The sequence below is a fragment of the Sciurus vulgaris genome, assembly GCF_902686455.1.
Source record: "Sciurus vulgaris genome assembly, chromosome: 4".
In the NCBI taxonomy this organism is placed as follows: Eukaryota; Metazoa; Chordata; class Mammalia; order Rodentia; family Sciuridae; genus Sciurus; species Sciurus vulgaris.
This window is the reverse complement of record NC_136464.1, coordinates 58,443,563-58,464,254: the sequence shown is the minus strand read 5'-3', so window position 1 is coordinate 58,464,254 and position 20,692 is coordinate 58,443,563. Positions and strand designations below refer to the sequence as shown.

The window sequence follows — 20,692 nt, the reverse complement described above, 5'->3', positions numbered from 1 at the left end:
ATATTTATTTTATTTAATATGTTTAGAACTATGATGAGTATTTCATATTGGTTAAATTATAATGGTTCTTTAAAAATAAATTACATTTAGAGAAAGAAAAATGTGGACAATCTTTAAAAAAGAAATCACGAAGAATAAAAAAAATTAAAGAAGTACAAAGAATCACAAGGGCTGGGGTAGAGCACTTGCATAGCATTTGTGAGGCTCTGGGTTCAATCCCTAGCACCAAAAAAAAAAAAAAAATTAAAAGTAAAACAAAATCACATGGTCATAAGACAAATATAAAACTGGAAAATAGCAATATTTTGCCCTGCACAGTGGCCACAACTGTAATTCCAGTGGCTCTAGAGGCTGAGGCAGGAGGATCACAAGTTCAAAACCAGCCTCAGCAACTTAGCAAGAGCCTAAGCAACTTAGGGAGACCCTGTCTCAAATAAAATTTTTTTAAAAAGGGCTGGGGATGTGGTTCAATGGTAAAGTACTTCTGAGTTCAATCCCCAGTAGAACAATAAAAATAAAAATAAATAAATAAATAACTTCTCAGAAACAAAATAGACCTATTTCTCTTACCTGCCATGGATCCAGCCATTAATCTGTGCACATGACCAGAAACTCCCAGCTTTGTGGTAATTAACTGGAAAACAAAATCACTGAATTAAATTATATGTTTTTTTTTTTTTTTTTTTTGCGGTGCTGGGGATTGAACCCAGGGCCTTGTGCTTGTGAGGCAAGCACTCTACCATCTGAGCTGTATCCCCAGCCCACCAAATTATGTTTAAATGATGCCCACTTCACTGTTTAATAATGAAGATGTATATAATTTAGAATTACAATACTGTATGTTAATAACAATAAGCTGGGGCTGAAATGGTGGTTCAGTGGTAGAGCACATGCCTGGCATATGTGAGGCCCTGGGTTGGATACTCAGCACCACATATAAATAAATAAAATAAAATATTCATTGACAACTAAAAAAATCCCAATAAACTGGAAGTATAAATGAGGGTAGTAGGAGTAAAAAGCCACTACAGGGTCTGGGGCTCTAACTCAGTGGTAGTGTTGCTTGCCTAAGGTGCACAGGGCCCTGGGTTCAATTCCTAGCACCTCAAAACAAGAGTTTAAACACACACACACACACACACACACACACACACACACACACACACACGGCAAAAAAGCTACTACAATGAGGTTTTGGTGTACTGATGGCATCAATTCTGACTGACCAGCTTGAAATATTTCTGTTGTTGCTGTTACTTACTTTTCCTTCTAAGATAAGAGAGCTAGGGATATATTTCAGGAATAGAGGACTTTACTAGTAACACAAAACTTAGGGTAAAATAATTAGTTCACTGGCAGAGTTTTAGCCTAGCATGTAGAGGCTCAGATTTGACCCCCAACACAGGGAATAAAAGATAAATACCATTTGAAATATAATCAATTTAACCCTTTTTAATGTTAAAATAATGTTTGAGGAGACAAACTTTAACCACTGAGCCATATCCTCAGCCCTTTTTATTTTGAGACAGGGTCTCACTAAATTGATTAGGGCCTCCCTAAGTGGCTGAGGCTGTCTTTGATCATGCAATCCCCCTGCCTCAGCCATCTAAACCGCTGGGATTACAAGCATGTGCCACCATGTCTAACCTTTCTTATTTACTTATTTTTGTGGTATTGGATTGAACTTAGGGACACTCAACCAATGAGCTACATCCCTAGCTCACTTTATCTATCTATCTATCTATCTATCTATCTATCTATCTATCTATCTATCTATCTATCTATCTATCTCTTACTGAGAAATTAAACCCAGGGGTGCTTTGCCACTGAGCTACATCCCCCATCCTTTTTTATTTTTTTATTTTGAGATAACGTATTGCTAAATTGGCCAGGGTGGCCTCCAATTTGCAATCTTCCTATGTCAGCCTCCCAAGTAGCTGGGATTACAGGTGTGTATAACTATGCCTTTTTGAAAGATACTTTAACATTTCTTCATAATTATGAACATAAAGAATGCATTCTGCTGGGCACAGTAGTGCACACCTGTAATCCCACCATCTTGGGGGACTGAAATAGGAGGATTATAAATTTAAAGCCAGTCTCAGGCACTAAGCAACTCAGTGAAACCCTGTCTCTAAATAAAATACAAAATAGGCTAGGGATATGGCTCAGTGGTCAAGTGCCCCTGAGTTCAATCTCTGGTACCTTAAAAAAAAAAAAAATGTATTCATAAATCACTAACAACTATGGAATAGGTAATTCTAAAACCAAGTTATATTTAAAAATATCAAATCTTATCCCTTATAAAAGGCATTACTTTATTCATTTATCCAAAGTAAATTTAAAATTAATGGGCTAGAGGTGAAGCTCAGTAATAGAGCACTAGCTTACCATGCACCAAAAAATAAAGAAGTACACACTTCAAAGTACTAGCATGTGTAAGGCCCTGGGTTCTATCCCCAGCATCACAAAAAAAAAAAAAAGAAAAGAAAAGAAATTCAAAGTAAATGCTTGGCAAGTAAGTATGATATTCAATGACACTGAAGAGAAAGAGGAAAATTCAACTACCGTTTTATAATGCTCAAATGCCATAAACTGGATTGCACCATAGGGAAAGATTCGAATCATCATTGCACCATTTCCTTTATACAATCCAAGGTATCCTTCCTTTCGGGGAACAGCACGCAATGCAGAAAATACTCCTATTTTTAGAAAGATTTCAGAAGAAAAATACTATTAAAATGGAAAATTATCTAAATTTGTTTTCATGACAGTCATTGATAGACAGGACTAAGCCATCATTCATGAAATAATTATGCTCACTGAGGAATACATAATGGTAATTTCTATATAACATAGATATTTAAAATATATCTCAATTATATAAATAAGTATACATCACGTAAAAATATAAAGCCAACTATAGCAAGAACAGCTACAAATTATAATAAATTATTGAAAATTAAATTGAACCACAGCAATCTAAAAAAGATTAAAAAAGATTAAAATCCAGAAATTGCACTGAAGATGAAGAACTATTTCCCAGACCGACCCAGATACATGTGCGTTGTTTGTTTATGTGAGGAGCTATTAAATAAAACAAGCAAATAATAAGATGATCTACTGGGGCTGGGATTATAGTTCAGTGACAGTGTATGCTTAGCATGAGTGAGGCCCTGGGTTTGAATCCCAGCACACACACACACACACACACACACACACACACAAGGACTGGGGATGTAGCTCCGTGGTATAGTGAATGCCTTGATCTCTATCAAGTTCTAGGAGAAGGAGAGGAAGGAGGAAGAGGGGGAAGGGAGGGGGAGGGGGAGGGGAGGAGAGAGGGAGAAGAGGGGAAGGGAGAGGGAGGGGAGGGGAGAGGAAGGAGAGGGGAAAGGAGAAAAAGAAGAAAACAAAACAAAAACCCTATCTATTAAAATTATTTAAATGTGGGGCAACTTTTCATTATTAGAATATTTTAATTAGAAATACTGACAAACAAAAGTTGGAGTTCTGCCAGTCGTGACAGTGCACACCTATAATTTCAGCAACTCTGGAGGCTGAGGCAGGAGGATCAAAATTCAAAGCCAGCCTCAGCAATTTAACAAGGCCCTCAGCAACTCAATGAGAACCTGCTTCAAAATTTTTTTAAAAAGTTGGGGAGCTAGGGATGTGGCTCAGTGGTTAAATGCCCTTAAGTTCAATATCTGGTACCAAAAAAAAAAAAAAAAAAAAATCTGGTACCAAAAAAAAAAAAAAGAGGTGTTGTTCAGATTCCCTTCCAAATTTTTCAATCAAAAGTTTCATTAAGCTGGGTGCAGTGGCACATGCCAGCAGCTCAGGAGGCTGAGGCAGGAGGATCAATAGTTCAATGCCAGCCTCAGCAACTTATTGAGGCCCTAAGCAACTCAGCAAGACCCTGTCTCTAAATAAAATATCGGGTTGGGATATAGCTCAGTTGATACAGTGCTTGCCTTGCAAGCACAAGGCCCTGGGTTCAGCCCCACTAAAAAAAAAAAAAAAAAAAAAAAAAGGGATAGGTATGTAGCTCAGAGATAAAGTACCTCTGGTTCAATTGCCATTACCATAAAAAATAAAAATAAAAAAGCATGCTCATTATTTAATCCTTCTCTGTATTTTTAGTTACTTTATCAAGCAAGGATTAAACTAATATTTGGTAAAATCTATGTACATGCTTGCATATGTATATATTAGCTCTGGAAGGAAATGAGAAAGACTTATAAAACTGCTTAATTTTAAATTGTAACAAGAAAAGGAAATGTTTTGCTTTTATATTTTATAAATTATGAACCTTGTGAAAATAGTATACATTCAGACAAATAATAAACAGGGCTGCAGGGACGTAATTCAGTAGTAGAACACTCCTAGGTTTAGTCCTCCAAACGTGATACAAACATGTAATTCCAGTGACTCAGGAGGCTAGGTAGGAGGGTCTGAAGTCCAAGGCCAGTCAGGGCAAATTAGCAAGGCTATCCGTTTTTTGTTTTTTTTTTTTTTCACTTTCCTTTTTTTTATTATTTTTAAAATTTGCTTTAATTAGTTATATATGACAGTAGAATAGTACTTTGATACATCATATTTAATGGAGCATAACTTCTCATTCATCTGGTTACACATGACATAGAAACCCACGGATCATACAGTTATATATGGACATAGGGTAATATCTGATTCATTCTACTATCCTTCCTACCCCTATACCCCTCTCCCCTCCCTTCACTCCCCACTACCTAATTTAAAGTAACTCTAAAAAATTAAAAAATAAAATAATATCTACGTCAACTTAAAAAAAAAATAAAGTAACTCTATTCTTCCTTAACCCCCACCCAACCCCATTGTGAATTAGCATCCTCATATCAGAGAAAACATTCAGCCTTTGTTTGTTGGGGATTGGCTTATTTTGCTTAGCATGATATTCTCCAACTCCATCCATTTACTGGCAAATGCCATAATTTCATTCTTCTTTAAAGCTGAGTAATAGTCCATTATGTATATGTACCACATTTTCTTTACCCATTCATCTGTTGGAAGGCACCTAAGTTGGTTCCAATGTTTAGCTATTGTGAATTGAGCTGCTATAAACACTGATGTGGCTGCATCACTGTAATATACTGATTTTAAGTACTTTGGGTATAAACTGAGAAGTGGGATAGCTGGGTCAAATGGTGGTTCTATTCCAAGTTTTCTGAGGAATCTCCATACTTTATGTTTTCCATAATGGTTAGCAAGGCTATCTTAATAAAAATTTTAAAAAGGTCTGGGGTATAGCTTAGTAGTACAGCACTTGCCAATCATGTACTAGGTCCTGAGTTCAATCCCCAGTGCCACAAAATTTAAAAATTTAATAAATAAATTAAAATTTAAAAGCATGGTACCCCATAAATATGTACAATTATATGCAACAATTAAAAAGGATAAATATTTTCAAAATGAAATTTTGAATAACTATCTTATACATCTAAAAGGAGAGAGACAACCTAGAATAAAATGCTCAAAACCTTTATCTATTTATTTGTACTAGGGATTGAAAGTGGTGGCACTCTACCACTGAGCTACATCCTCAGAACATACATTTATTTATTTATTCATTCATTCATTCATTCTGGTACTGAGCATTGAACCTAGGGGTACTTCACCACTGAGTTACATCTCCAGTCCTTTTTATTTATTTAGCACTGGGATTTAACCCCAGGGGGGCTTTACCACTAAGTCACATCTTCAGCCCTTTTATTTTTTATATTGAGACAGGGAATCACTAACTTGCTTAGGGCCTTGCTAAGTTTCTGAGGCTGGCTTTGAACTTGCAATTCTCCTTCCTCAGCCTCCTCAGTCACTGGAATTATAGGTAAGTGCCACCGCACCTGGCAAAATTGTTTATTTTAAAACAGAGTCTCACTAAGTTTCTGAGGGCCTAACTAAATTGCTAAGACTGGCCTTAGCCTCCCAAGTTGCTGGGAATACAGGTGTGTACCACCTGGCCCAACTCTTTGAGACAGGGTCTCACTGAGTTGCCCAGGCAGGCCTGGAACTTATGATTTTCCTGCCTCAGCATTCTGAATAGCTGGGATTAGAGGCAGGCCACGGCATCAGGCCCTAAAACTATTTTTAGAAATGAAATTAATTGCTAAGCACTTAGTCACACACCTGTAATTTCAGCACTTGGGAAACTAAGGTAGGAGGATTACAAGTTTAAGTGTGAGTTCAGCTGGGGCAACTTAGCAAGACCCTGCCTCAAAATAAAAATACATAAAAAGGGCTGGGGATATAGCTTAGTAGTAGAGTACCCCTCGGTTCAAATCCCAGTATTTAAAAAAAAAAGGAAGTAACACAAATTTTTTGGTTTTGACTTGTATATTTAAAAATACAGGGCTGGGGATATAGCTCAGTTGGTAGAGAGCAAGCACAAGGCCCTGGGTTCAATTCCCAGACCGCAAAAAAAAAAAAAAAACACTCTAAATACTGTATCACTGGTTCACAATTATACTCCAGGAATTCCACTTCATACTTTGCATGCCTTGTAGAGTACTCTGTAACCCATGGTATGCAGCTCTGTAGAGCGTGAAATCTAATGTGAATATGTAATCTAATGATTACACATCTGAAAACAAACCAACACACACCAGCATACACCAGCGTGGGGAGAAGGTTAAGGGAATAAAACATTCCTCTTTAGACACTAAAAGGCTGGTACATGGTAGAACACCAGGAGACGCTGGTATTCATCTCCTTTTGCCTTCAATTTAGACAACAAAAGAAGATCAACTCCCTCCTTTCCAGGTTTTGTATAATCTCTCAATAAATTCAAAGGTCTGTTGTTGACAACTACACAATGTGAATATACAGAATTCATTGCTAGATACAAAGAGAGTTGCGATTTTTTTTTTTTTTCTTCTAGTACTGGGGGTCGAGTTTAGCTTCTTCAATTTTGAATATTGAGTTTCTTAATACTGAAAAGGTAAACAAACAGAGCCTGGTGGTACATGCTTGTAATCCCAGCTACTGGGGAAGCTGAGGCAGGAACATCACAAGTTCCAGGCCAGTCTTGGAAATTTAGTGAGATTCTGTCTTAAAAAAAAAAAAAAAAAAAAAAAGTTGGCAAGAAAATAAGTTTCAATTTATATAAAACATAAGTATCATTCCAGACTTTTGAGGAGAATCTTGTTTTTAAAAATCTAATTGGACCTCAGTGCAGTGGAGCATGCCTGTAATCCCAGCATTTCAAAAGGTTGAGGGAGAACTGCAAATTCAAGGCCAGCCTCAGCAACTTTATGAGACACTAGCAATTTTTCAAGACCCTATCTCCAAACAAACAAAATAAGGGCTGGGGATGTAGCTCAGTAGTAAAGTGACCTGGGGTTCAAACCCCAGTAATGAAAAAAAATTTAATTGGAAAATTACTGATTCTTATTCACCTTAAACATCTTTCTATATAACACATAACACACATCATTCTGATCTACTAACGCAAGAAACTGTAAAAAACAAAGTACTAAGGGTTAAGTGTCCTGACAATTTCTTTCTCGGTTTCTGTTCATTTAAATTATTTTTTCTTTTAGGGGCTGGGGTTGTAGCTCAGTGGTAGAGCACTTGCCTAGCATGTACAAGGCTCTGGATTTGATCCACAGCACTGCATATGAATAAATTAAAAAATAAAGGTCCATCAACAACTAAAAATATATATATATTTTTAATATCTTCTCCCCCTGCTGGGCATAGCGATCCATGCCTGTAATTCCAGTGGCTGAGGAGGCTGAGATCTCAAGTTCAAGGCCAGTCTCAGCCACTTAACAAGACCCTTGGCAACTTAGCAAGACCCTGTCTCAAAATAAAAAAATAAGGATATGGATGTGGCTCTGTGGTTAATCACCCCCATGTTCAATCTCTGATACCAAATTAATTAATTAATTAATTAATCTTTTCACCTCCTGGGCTGGGAGTATACAGCTGTGGTAGATACCACATTCTTTCTTTCTTTCTTTTTTTTTTTTTTTTTTTTTTTTTTTTTTTTGCGGTGCTGGGGATTGAACCCAGGGCCCTGTGCTTGTAAGGCAAGCACTTTACCAACTGAGCTATCTCCCCAGCCCTAGACCACATTCTTAGTATCAAAAAAGCCCTGAGTTTGATCCCCAATATTGCAAAAAGAAAAAAAAAATGTAATGCATGTTAACATATATTACATATGAGTTTAAAAAAAAAAACAAAACTTTTTTGTACCTCACTCAAAATTAACCATTTAATATTAAAGTTCATCCATCTAGACTTTGTCTAAACAAATGCTTATTTATATAATACAACATAATTAAACCACTTACAATATTCTTTTTCATTTTACTATGGCATTATGAATTATTTCCAGTTAATTAGTATTCTTTTCTTTTAAAAATGTTTTTTGTAGTTGTACATGGACATCATGCTTTTATTTTATTTTCATGTGGTGCAAAGGATCAAACCCAGCACCTCACACATACCAAGCAAGCACTCTGTCACTGAGTTAGAACCCCAGCCCCTAATATTCTTTTTTTGTGTGTGTGTGGTGCTGGGGATTTGAACTCAATGCCTTGTGCTTGCAAGGCAAGCACTCTACCAACTGAGCTATATCCCCAGCCCATATTCTTTTCTTTTTGAGACGGAGTATCACTTTATTGTCCAGGTTGGCCTTGAATTCATGATTCTCTTGCCTGAGCCTCCCAAATAGCTTGGATTATAGAAGTACCCAGCTAGTATCCTTTCAGAAATTATTATTTTTTTGTACCAGAGATTGAACCCAGGGTTACTTAACCACTGAGCCACATCTGCAGCCCTTTTTATTTTTTATCTTGAGATAGGGTCTTGCTAAGTTGATGAGGCTGGCTTCAAACTCTCAATCCTCCTGCCTCAGCCTCCTGGCCATTGGGATTACACATGGGCACCACCACAACTGGTTTTCATAAATTTTTTCTGAGTGCAAAACAGTGTATAACATGAATAAACTAAAACTTATTTTGCTAATTGCCTATTCTGAAACATTTTGGGTTGTTTAGAAATTTTTTAAATATATAAATGATGCTTTTTAAAAAAACAGGCATGGTACACACACCTGTAATCTCAGTCACTCAGAATGCTGAAGCAGTAGAAACTCAAGTTCAATGTTAGCTCTGCATAATATTTTTTAAAATTATTTTTAGTTGTGGATAGACAAAATACCTTTATTTATTTATTTATATGTGGTGCTGAGGATTGAACCCAGTGCCTCACATGTACCAGGCAAGTGCTCTGCCACTGAGCTACAACCCCAGCCAACTGTATCAATATTTAAAATCAGGAACTGGGCCTCAGCAATTTAGCAAGGTCCTAAACTAAAAAGGTCCAGGCATGGTGGCATGTGTCTGTAATCCCAGCAACTTGGGAAGTGAGTCAAGAGGATCCCAGGTTCAAGGCTAGCCTCAGCAAATCAGTGAAGCCCTAAGAAACTTAGTAAAATCCTGTTTCAAAATTAAAACAAAAGGGGGGGGGGGGCGCTAAAGATGTGGCTCACCACCCCTGGGTTCAATCCCCCGTACCAAAAAAATAATAAAAAAAATAAAAAGGCTGGGACTGTAGTTCAGTGGTAAAGCACCATGGGTTCAATCCCCAGTACAAAATGATAATAAATAAATAAATAGGTCTGGGGATGTACTTCAGTGGTAAAGCACCCCTAGATTCAATCTCCAGTACCATAAAAAAAAAAAAACTCAGTAACAGAGCACAACTGGGTTCAATTCCTAGCACTGCAAATAATAACAATGCTTTACAAAAACCAACAATTTGATCATTTATTATAATGATCAAATTTTATGCACTGTATAAAACTGTATATGTTACAATTTTCTATGACAGGCAGTACATCAGGTTTGTGTGCACCAGCATTACCACCAAAACCTGAGTAATGCATTGCACTCAGGATGCTTCAATGTCACTCACCAGGTGATAGAAAATTTCAGTTCCATTATCGTCTTTCTTTTTCATTTTTAAAACTGATACATAAAAACAATTGTTATACACCTTGGGCCCATTATAGTAGCACATGCCTATAATCCCAGCAACTCAGGAAATTGAGACAGGAGGATCATAAATTCAAGGCCAGCTTGGGCAATTTAGCCAGACCCTGTTTCAAAACAAAACAAAAAAGGGCAGAAGGTGTACCTCAGCACCCCTGGGTTCAGTCCTTAGTATCACAAAAATAAAATGAAAACAAAAAACAAGCTCAAAGCCAGCCTGGGCAAATTATGGAAACTGTCACAAAATTTAAAAAGGGCTGAGGAGCACAGTGACCCATACCTGTAATCCCAATAAATCCAGAAGTTGAGACAGGAGGGTTCCAAGTCCAGATCAGTCTTAGCAATTTTTTTAAAATGTATTTTTAGATGTTGATGGACCTTTATTTTATTCATTTATTTATGTGCAATGCTGAGGATGAAATCCAAGGCCTCACACATGCTAGGCAAGTGCTCCACTAAGCCACAACCCCAGCCCCAGTCTCAGCAATTTAGGAAAACCTTGTCTCAAAATAGAAAATAAAAAGAACTAAGGCCAGGTGCAATGGTACACTCCTATTATCCCAGCAACTCAGGATTCTGAGTCAGGAGAACAATAAGTTCCAGGCCAGCGTGGACGAATTAGAGAGAACCCCATCTCAAAATAAATAAGGGCTGGGGACATAGGTTAGAGGTAGAGAGCCCTAGTACATATATACATACGTACATATCAAATAAACTAATTAAAATAAAAAGGACTGGGGATGTAGCTCAGTGGTAGAGCATCCTGCGTTCAATCTTTAGTACAAAAAAATAAAAATTATATATATTAATGAGATAACAATATTTTTATATATACATATACAAATATATATATACGCACACGCACGTAATATTTCAATCAGGTCAAATATATCTATTTGCTCAAGTCACGGTGAAAGAATTCAAAATCCTTTCTTCTAGATTTTTGAGATATACAGTACATAATTGTTATTCATAGTTACTTTACTATGCAATACCACACTAGAACTTCTTACTCCTAACTATAGCTTAGTACCAACTGACCAGTCCTATCCCATAAAACACTTGGATCCTCATATAGAAGCCTTAACCGTATTTTCTTGTTAGTTCTTTAAAATAACTTTCTACAGATGGTCTTGCAATGTCAAGGAGTGCATACTTTTTAAATTTAAAAAAAAAAGACTTTTCATGTATATTACAAAAATGCTCTCCAAAAAAAACAATACAAAATTCTTGAATTAGGGTGTAGTTCAATAATAGAGTGTGTTCTTAACATGTTTGAGGGCCTGGGTTCAATTCCCAGTATCACATTAAGGGGAAAAAAAAAAATTGTCGACAATTCTTACTTCTATTCTTAGAATTCTATGCTAATTAAATGACTGAATTTTATGTTTGTGAGGAACATCTAAAGTCTTGATATTTTCTTAACAAAGCAAGGTTATCTGAAACTAATTACAACATTTCCACTTGCAATCTTGGAAAACTTCTAGAAATTCTAAGATTTCTAGAAGGCTTGTTTCATTTTTTCCCCTATGTAGTCAGGACCTTACACATGCTAGGAAAGTGCTCTACCACTGAGCTACATCCTCAGTCTTTTTTATTTTATTTTGAGATAGGATCTCTCTGAATTGCCCAGGCCTTTAACTTGTGATCCTTTGACCTCAGCTTTCTGAGTAGCTGGGATTACAAGTGTGCATCACTGGCCCCCTAACTCTGGCCTGTTTAAGTATTTAAAGGAGTAATTATTTCAGTTTTACATTTATTAAAAATTATATCTAAGATGGGCATGGTGGCCTATACCTATAATCCCAGCAGCTCACTACCAACTGAGCTATATCCCCAGCGCAGGAGAATCTTGAGTTCAAGGCCAGACTCCACAAAAGCGAAGTGCTAAACAACTCAGTGAGTCCGTTGTCTCTAAATAAAATACAAAATAGGGCTGTTAGATATGGCTCAGTGATTGAGTGCCCCTGAGTTCAACCCTGGTACCAAAAACAAAACAAAACCAAAAAAACACACCCAGATATATATATATATATATATTATATATATATTGGATATATATTTGATTCAAAAATCAGGCTGAGCTATTATGTGTATCTGTGAAGTATAAAACTCATTGATCCCAATAAAATTGTACTTACTTCCATGATTCCAAGATTTTGGCTTGGAAAACTCAGTACCCTAAAATGATAAATATATATAACCACTTATTACAATGATCAGATTAAAATGAATAAGGAGACATAACTTTATAATAAAATTTACCACCAAATTTGAATTCCCCTTTCTGCCTCTTTCCATTAAAATTTACAATGGGAAACCAGCAAGCAGATGGATAATTTTTTTATTCACTTTCATCTTTAGCATCTATTAACTCACCTAAATGCTTGTAATGGTGATTGTGAGCTTGTAATAAAACTTTTACTCGATCCAAAGGAGCAACTGTTGTTTTGGCACAGCATCCAGCAATACCTAAAAATTGTTTAAAAGGTCAGAAATAAATTGCATATCATTTCTTTCTACAGGGAAATCATTATTTGTCCAACCAGCAAATCCCACTGATCTTTAATTTGGTCTCCAAGGATAGAACTTCCCAGTAGCAGAGATATGCAGATGGTTGGCCCCCATTCCCTGTAATTTAATAATTGAGAATGTCAGACTTAAAAATAAGTTTTGGGAGTATAAATCAGCCTCTAGTGCCTGGTGAACACAGGGAATTTTGCTAGAATGTAGTTGAGGAGACTAATACTTGAAGGTATTTACCGAACTGCAAGGTTTTGTTTCCAACAACCATTTCTTTCTTAGATGACTTCTTCATGAGACAACCAACTTTTACCCATAAAAGCAGGTCATTCATTTATACATTCAGCAATATGTATTCATTCCTACCATGTGCCACTGGCCATATATGTGGATATGAAAACAGAGTAAAGTGCCTACATGGGCTTTAGCACTGTGTTAGAATGAAACTGACTGTTCAGCATGGAATGCTTCAAAAATGATCATATGAAGACTTTTCTACAATTCTTTGCCTATATTGTAGAAGCACTCAATAAAATGAGTGTTGCTATTATAAAAGGTGAACAAAAAGTCTTTTGGTATCTTTATGAGTTAAATAAACTCTTCATCATCAAATATGTATTTCAGAAGGTACAGAAGACAAGAATGTTGTGGATCTCCTTCACTGCTACATCACCAAAGACCACACAGGGTCTGGCACATAAAATCACAAGTTCATACCCTGTACTTAACAGCGCAGCATGTAACTAACATTTAAAACCCACCATCTGAGATATTTCAAAAATACAATGTATATTTGTACTATATTATACCCACTTATAAGTATTTATATGAAATTTTTTCTTATTTGAACTAATGGAAATAGCAGGCATGGCCGCCCCCAAATTGAGGATAAACTAAAACTCATTTGCGTCAGGTTTTTATTTGGCTTCATATTATTTTATAATACATTATTATCTTTTCAATCAAGTATGATTAACCATATAATGAAGTTATTTAGAATGTATTCAATAAGTAGTTTCCTTTAATAGTATCTTAATTTCATTACTACTTAAGAACTTAAATCAACCAACCCAAGAGTCCATTGAGTCCATTGAGTTAGTTACCTCTATTTTTACCTCTATTTTTTTTTTTTTTTTTTTTTTTCAGTGCTGGGGATCAAATATAGGACCTTGTACATTTCTAGGCAAGCACTCTATCACTGTGCTATACTATATTGCCAGCACCACCACCCTTTATTTTTTTTCCAGTACTAGGAATTGACCCAGGGGTACTCTACCACTGACCTCCCCTTTTTATTTTCATTTTGAGACAAAGTCTCCCCCAGAATAGCCAAGGCTGATCTTGAACTTGATATCCTCCTGCCTCAACCTCCAGAGTAGCTGAGATTACAGGAGTACACCACTATGCCCAGTTGCTTTTATCCTTCAGTGGTAGAAGCACCCAAAAAAAAAAAAAAAAAAAAAAAAAAAGAAGAAGAAGAAGAAGAAGAAGAAAGAAAGAAAAAAAGATTGAGCAACAAATGAGATTTGCCCAAAGCACTGCTAACCATAACAGTTTAAAAAATACTCAGTGTTTACTTTGTAACAGTTAACAAATACTTGGTGTTTACTTTGCACCAGGCACTAGCCTAAGAAATTTAAGGTAGGTGAACTTATTCTGCTTTAAGGATGGGAAAACCAAGGCACAAGGGCTGGGGAGATAGCTCAGTTAGTAGAGTGCTTGCCTTGCAAGCACAAGGCCCTGGGTTCGATCCCCAGAACTCCCCCCCCCAAAAAAAAAACAAGGCACAGGACGTTAAATAACTTGCCCAACAGTATTCCTCATACACTCAGATGTGAAACTCCTATACCACCTTCAAACTCATACCTCCCAAAAAATTTGAACAGAAATTTAAAAGAAACATAGACAGTCAATAAAAATATGCTCAGCACCATTTTCTTTTAAAAAAAATGAGAATTTAAAATACCACAATTAGATAACACTAAACACTTGTTAAAATGAAAAACATAGACACCCTAAAAATACAAAATAAGTACTGACAAGGCAGTGGGAATAAAAAAATGAAACACCCTTTGGAAATAATTTAGCGGTTATTGTTTTGTTTGTTTGTTTTGTTTTGTTTTTTGGTACTGGGGATTGAACCCAGGAACACTCTAACACTGAGTTATATCCCAAGCCCCTTTATGTGTGTGTGTGTGTGTCTCTTTAAACTGTCAAGGTTGGCCTTCAACTTGCTATCCTTATGCCTCAGCCTTCCAAGTAATTTATTTATTTATCTTTTAGTACTGGGATTAAACCAGGGGTACTTTACCACTAAGCTACAGCCCCAGCCCTTTTTATTTTTGAGACAGGATCGCACTAAGTTGCTTAGGGCCTCACTAAATTGCTGAGTGAGTTTGAGGCTGGCCTCAAACTTGAAATCCTCCTGTCTCAGCCTCAGGAAACTGCTGGGACTACAAGTGTGCACGACACTGCCCAGAACTGGCAATTTCTTATAAAGTGAAGTACAGTCAGAGGATGTAGCTCACTGGTGGAGCATTTGTCTAGCATGTATGAGGCTATGCATTCAATCCCCAGCACTGCAAATATTATAAATTAAAAAACTAAAAGTTAAGGGCTAGTTCCCAAGGTTCATGGAATCTTCTGGAGCCCTTTCCTCCACTGCACCAGCCAAACAGTACAGAGGTTTCCAGCTGGAGCCAGCCTGGCCTAGGAGCAGCTGCCTCAAAGTCCTGGGCTCAAGAGAGCTTCCCAGCTTAAGCCTCTTGAGTAGCTGGGATGTGCCACCACTCCTGGCTTCCTTTTTCTTCCAACCTTACTGAAGATGATTGTGATTCTTCATACTATCAAAGAGTGAAAGGATGTAAACATGCTTATTCCTGTCTTTTTATGAATTGTGAATGTGTATTAAAAAAGTTAAACTGGCTGCGGTTGTGGCCTCAGTAGTACATGCTTGCCTAGCACGTGTGAGGCACTGGGTTCGATCCTCAGCACCACATAAATGGATTAAAATAAAGGTATTGTGTCCATCTATAACTAATAAAATGTTTTTTAAAAGTTAAACATATGATATTCTTAAGACCAAGGAGTCTCTTCCTATCAGTTTGCTGAAGGAAAAACAAATCTAGCAGGTGGGAGTATATCTCAGGAGTACAGAACATCCAGGGGACAAACCCACATAAAGACCTGTGTGCTGCTTTTCATAGTCTCCTAAGTCAGATAGATGAAAACCAGAAAGAAATCAAATTCTCATTGACAGATGTGGCTAGGCACAGTGGCACACCTCTAGTTTCCAGGACCTGGGAGACTGAGGTGGGAGGATCACAGGAATTTGAGACCAGCCTGGGCTGTCTTCAAAGAAACTATCTCAAAAAAGAAAATGAAAAAAAAAAAAAAAAAAAAAAAAAAAAAAAAAAGGAAACCATAGTACACCTATACAACAAAATATTATTCTTTAGTAAAAAGGAACGGGTGCATGATGGTACACACCTGTAATCCCAACTACTAGAGAGGCTGAGGCAGAAGGAGTCCAAATTAAAGGCCAGTCTGGGAAACTTAGCAAGACCCTATCTTAAAATAAAAAAATACAAAGGGCTAGAGATATAGCTCAGTGGTAGATATAATTTCCCTGGGTTCAATACTCAGTATAGCAAAAACAAAAACATAAATAAAAATAAAAATATTTAATTTTTAAAATTTAAAATGGCTAGAGATATTGCTTAATAATGATATGCCCAGGGTTTGATCCCCATTACAGATAGATAGATAGATAGATAGATAGATAGATAGATAGATAGATAGATAGGAGGAAAACAGGGATAGAGGTATAACTTAGTGGTAAAGTCCTTGCCTGACATGTGAGGCCCTGGATTTGATCCCCAGAAGAGACAGAAGGAAAAAAAAAGCGGTGGAGTGGGGACATACTTTTAATACATACAACATGGGTAAATCTTCAAAGAAGAAAGGCATACCCAAAAGGAAAAAACTTTTTTTTTAATTTTTGGGTGGTACTGAGGATTGAACCCAGGGCTTCATGCATGCTAAGCAAGTGATCTACCTCCAAGTTACATCCCTAGTGCCCCAACTTTTTTTGGGACAGGCTCTCCCTTAATTGCCCAGGATGGCCTTGGAGTTTCAATCCTTTTGTCTTAGCTTCCTGAGTATCTGGAATTTCAGGTTTGCACCACTATGCCCAGTATCCTAAGACAAAAACCAGTAGAATTCCATTATATAATATTCTAGAAAAGACTATGCAGACAGAAAATAGATCAGTGCTTGTCAGGAGCTGAGGGTGACAGGAAGGGAATAATACAAAGGGAAGTGGAACTATTTTGGTGTGACAAAACTATTGTATATCTCAACTATGGTGGATATTAAACAACATCTCTGGCAAGATGAATTTAACTATGTACCTCAAAAGAGTGAATTTTACTGTATATAAACCTTTCTTTAGTTAACCTATGTTTTAAAAAGGGAAAAATACTATGGAGTGGGATGGTGGCGCAATGCCTATAATCACAGCAACTAAGGAGGCTGAGGTAGGAGAATCACAAGTTCAAAGCCAACTTGGGAAACTTAGTGAGACCCTGTTCAAAATAAAAAATAAAAACAACTAGGGGGGCTGAGGAGATAGCTCGTCGGTAGAGTGCCTGCCTTGCAAGCACAAGGCCCTGGGTTCGATCCTCAGCACCCCAAAAAAATAAATAAATAAATAAAAACAACTAGGGATGCAGCTCAGTGGGACAGCACCCTGAGTTTAATTCCCAGTACCAAAAAATAAAATAAAATAAAATACTAAAGAAATCTACTATCCAGCTTAATCAAGATTACTTTGTAGTATTTCTATACTTGCTGTCTCCAATTCCTTTCTCGTTTCATTAAATTTTTATGTAGTAAAATTTAAGACACAAACAGAAAAGTGCAAGAAATAAGCATGCCACCTAACAATTAGTGCAAAGTGAATAACTCACATTAAGGACAATTCAGATCAAGAGATAGGATACTTGGGCTGGGATTGTAGGTCAGTGGTAGAGCTTGCCTAGCACATGTGAGGGTACTGGGTCTGATCTTCAGCACCACATAAAAAATGGATAATTTTTTAAAAACAAACACACACACACACAAAAAAAGGAAAAGGATATTATAAACCCCCAAAAGTCTTTCTGATGCTCCCCAAAATACTATCTGCCCCTCTGTCTCAGAGATAATCAACTACTCTTCTAACAATATGGATTTAACTGTGGACCATTACTGAACATTATACAAACAAAATCACATAGTATGCATAGTTTTCTGTCTGGCTTCTTCTGTTTAATATATGCTTGTGAGATTCAACCATATGTTAAGTGTGGCAGTAATTCATTCATTTTCAGTGCTGCATAGTCACTCATTTATGAGTATACCATATTTTAGTTATACATCTTAACTTTGATAGAAATTGGATTCCTTTTAGTTTTTGGCTATTATGAATATGAAAACAATGGACAGAAATAGTCTATATGTTGGTTTATGCTTATGAACTCTTAGATATGTGGCATGCAAATATTCAGCTTCATTGATAACTGCTCAACCAGTTCTTCAGAGTGGTTTTACCAATTTATACTACTACAAGCAGTACATGAGAGTCCTGCTTGCAATTCTAATCTATATGTCCCAAGACTCTAGTCCAACACCGATCCATATCATAAAATGCAACATGTTCAAAACAACTTCTGATCTCTTTCCAACAACCACCACAAAAAATGCTCCAATGACAGACTTATGTTGCTACGTCCCTGCTGTTGCTCAGGCCATATCAATTCACCCTTGACTTTTTCTTAGCCCCTCTCTAATCTGTCAGAAAATCCTATTTGTTCTATAAATATCCATAATCTCGCCAACTCCACAGCTACTATCCTGATCCAAGCCACCATCATCTATCACCAAAATTACTGCAAAAACTCCCAAACTTGTCTCTTTACTTCCATATGTGCACCCTACAATATTTCTCAACAGAGCAGCCATGTCATAGCCTGTCATGTTCATGCTCAAAATCTGTAATGTTAGCAGCACGGTGGCCCACAGCTGTAATATTAGTGACTTAGGAGGCTGAGGCAGGAGGATTGAGGATTACAAGTTAAAAGCCGGCCTAAGAAACGAAGCCGTAAGCAACTTAGAGAGACCCTGTCTGAAAATAAAATATAATAAGGGTTGAGGATGTGGCTCAGTGCTTAAGCACCCCTGGGTTCAATAACTAGTACAAAAAGAAAAAAAAAAATCTGTAATGTTTCCCCATTTAATTCCAAGTAAAAATCAGAAATTTTACAATGGCTTGCAAGATCCCTTCATTTTCTCCTCCCTGCTCCTTTTACCTAACTTCCCTACCCAAATCAGTACCACTTGCCTTCAGCCATACATCTTGCAGCAGACCAGACTTTCTGGCTTTGAAACCTTTGCCTTGTCTGCCAGGCATTGTGGGCACATGCCTTTAATCCCAGTGACTCAGGAGGCTGAGGCAGGAGGATCATAAATTCAAGGCCAATCTCAGCAATTTAGCAAGATCTTGTCTCAAAATAAAAAAATAAAAGGGTGGGTAGCTCAGTGGGTTCAATCCCCAGTATCAAAAAATACTGCACACTCCACTACCTTGCCTCTCTCCTTTTAACCTCTTCCCTTTGAATTTATCGCCTTCTAACATAATATATGCATTATCTTTTCATTCGGTTTATTCTTCCTCCTTACAATTCCATAATCAACAAAAACTCCTGGAAGGCATAGATCTTTCTTTTGCTCTTAGGTGTATACTAAGCAAAAAGCAGGCACATACCTGGCACACAATATTCCCACTCTGAATGAATGAATGCCCTTTTATCAGGAGAACAAACTGTAATTGTTATTATTGCAGACTACAGATACTATATTCTAAAAATCTTCAAAATGTAGAATTTTTCAAATTCTCCATCTTAAATAATTAAGTGATGACAACCCAGACAAGCAATTACACAAGGGAAGAGATTAAAACATCTCTATGGGAAGGCAGAAGAAATTTCTTTGAGACAATGTGAACGTTCTGGTCTCATGGTTACATCAATAGAAGAGCTTGTCAAGTAGTTTTGACACTGTTCGCTAATTTTTGCAAAATTTCCCAGTCATCTTTAAACCTGACCTCCAAATATTTGTTTCCTTTAAGTAAACAGTAAAACCTAATTACACACTCAGTCACCCAGGACTTTATAAAAGAAAGGAGTGCCCTGCATGGTTTGTGAAAAGGATCTTTTTTCCTGGCTATCCAACTCTGGATAATCGGTGCTTGACTCAGTCCTTCCATGTCTCCAGCCTCTTCCAGAGGGCCCAAGGCCCCACTCCCTCCCCAAAACCTGCTGTCACTAGTCAAGTGATTATTACTAGAATGGGATTACAGGCAGGTATGGGTTAAATCCGGCAGGGTACTGAAGCAGGTGGAGTCCAGGATATCGATGCGGCCGCTTGCACCCAACCTGCCAGCGACCCGCAGCCAGCAGACTGCGGCCGTGGACACTCACTCACCTCCGGCCAAGAAGGAGCGCAGCCAATAGAAGTCGCGGCGGGCGGTGGGCCCGCCGGCCCCTGCCGCCTGCGGCATGGCGGGAGAAGGATCGGCCGCTGCCAGGGCCGCCGCCGCAGCCATCAGGACCAGTCACCTCGGGAGCCTTGGTTGCCAACTTACAAATTACAGGCCAGGACCATGGCTGGTATGGGCACTGACAGGAGGCCCACCGCCCCGCAGGCGGGGCCGAATGACTCAGGCGGAGCGGCGCCGTCTGATGGCGTAGGCCGGGAGGTGGGGCCTGGGTCACAGCCCCAAGGCGTCGGAAGTGGGGCGGGGCCTAGGAAGAGGGCAGTCCTGGGGCTGGTCTCCCCATTGAGTCTTACCCCACCTCCCTACTGCCTGATTTGCTGTTTGTTTTTGTACTGAATCCAGCAGCGCTTAACCTTTGAGCCATATCCCCAGCCCTCAGCCGTCTTTATTTTAAATTTTGAGACAGGGTCTCACTAAGTCGCTTGGGGTCTAACTAAATTGCTGAGGCTGGGCTCTAACTTGTGATCCTCCTGCCTCAGCCTCTCAAGTCGGAGGAATTACAGGAATATGCCAGGCCTTCTTTGCTTTTCAAGGC

At 37.8% G+C, this 20,692-nt stretch overlaps 1 protein-coding gene across 9 annotated transcripts in view; it reads right to left on the bottom strand.

The window, feature by feature from the left end:
* SLC25A16 (solute carrier family 25 member 16) overlaps positions 1 to 20,335 on the bottom strand; it is an 89,750-nt gene extending 69,415 nt beyond the window's left edge. For 7 of the 9 annotated variants that reach the window (XR_013763105.1, XR_013763106.1, XM_079135744.1 and 4 more), the window contains exons 1-4: positions 20,085 to 20,335; positions 12,417 to 12,509; positions 2,569 to 2,702; positions 571 to 634 (exon numbers count right to left, since the gene is read on the bottom strand). Coding sequence is in view for 7 of the 9 variants with exons in the window: in XM_079135744.1 (XP_078991870.1) it covers positions 571 to 634; positions 2,569 to 2,702; positions 12,417 to 12,509; positions 20,085 to 20,205 (412 nt within the window). In the remaining 2 variants the exon portion in view is untranslated. Of the gene's footprint in view, positions 1 to 570; positions 635 to 2,568; positions 2,703 to 12,178; positions 12,241 to 12,416; positions 12,510 to 20,084 lie in introns of those variants that run through there. The other 2 variants (XM_079135749.1, XM_079135747.1) reach the window with 2 other exon arrangements.
* Positions 20,336 to 20,692: the final 357 nt, after the last annotated feature.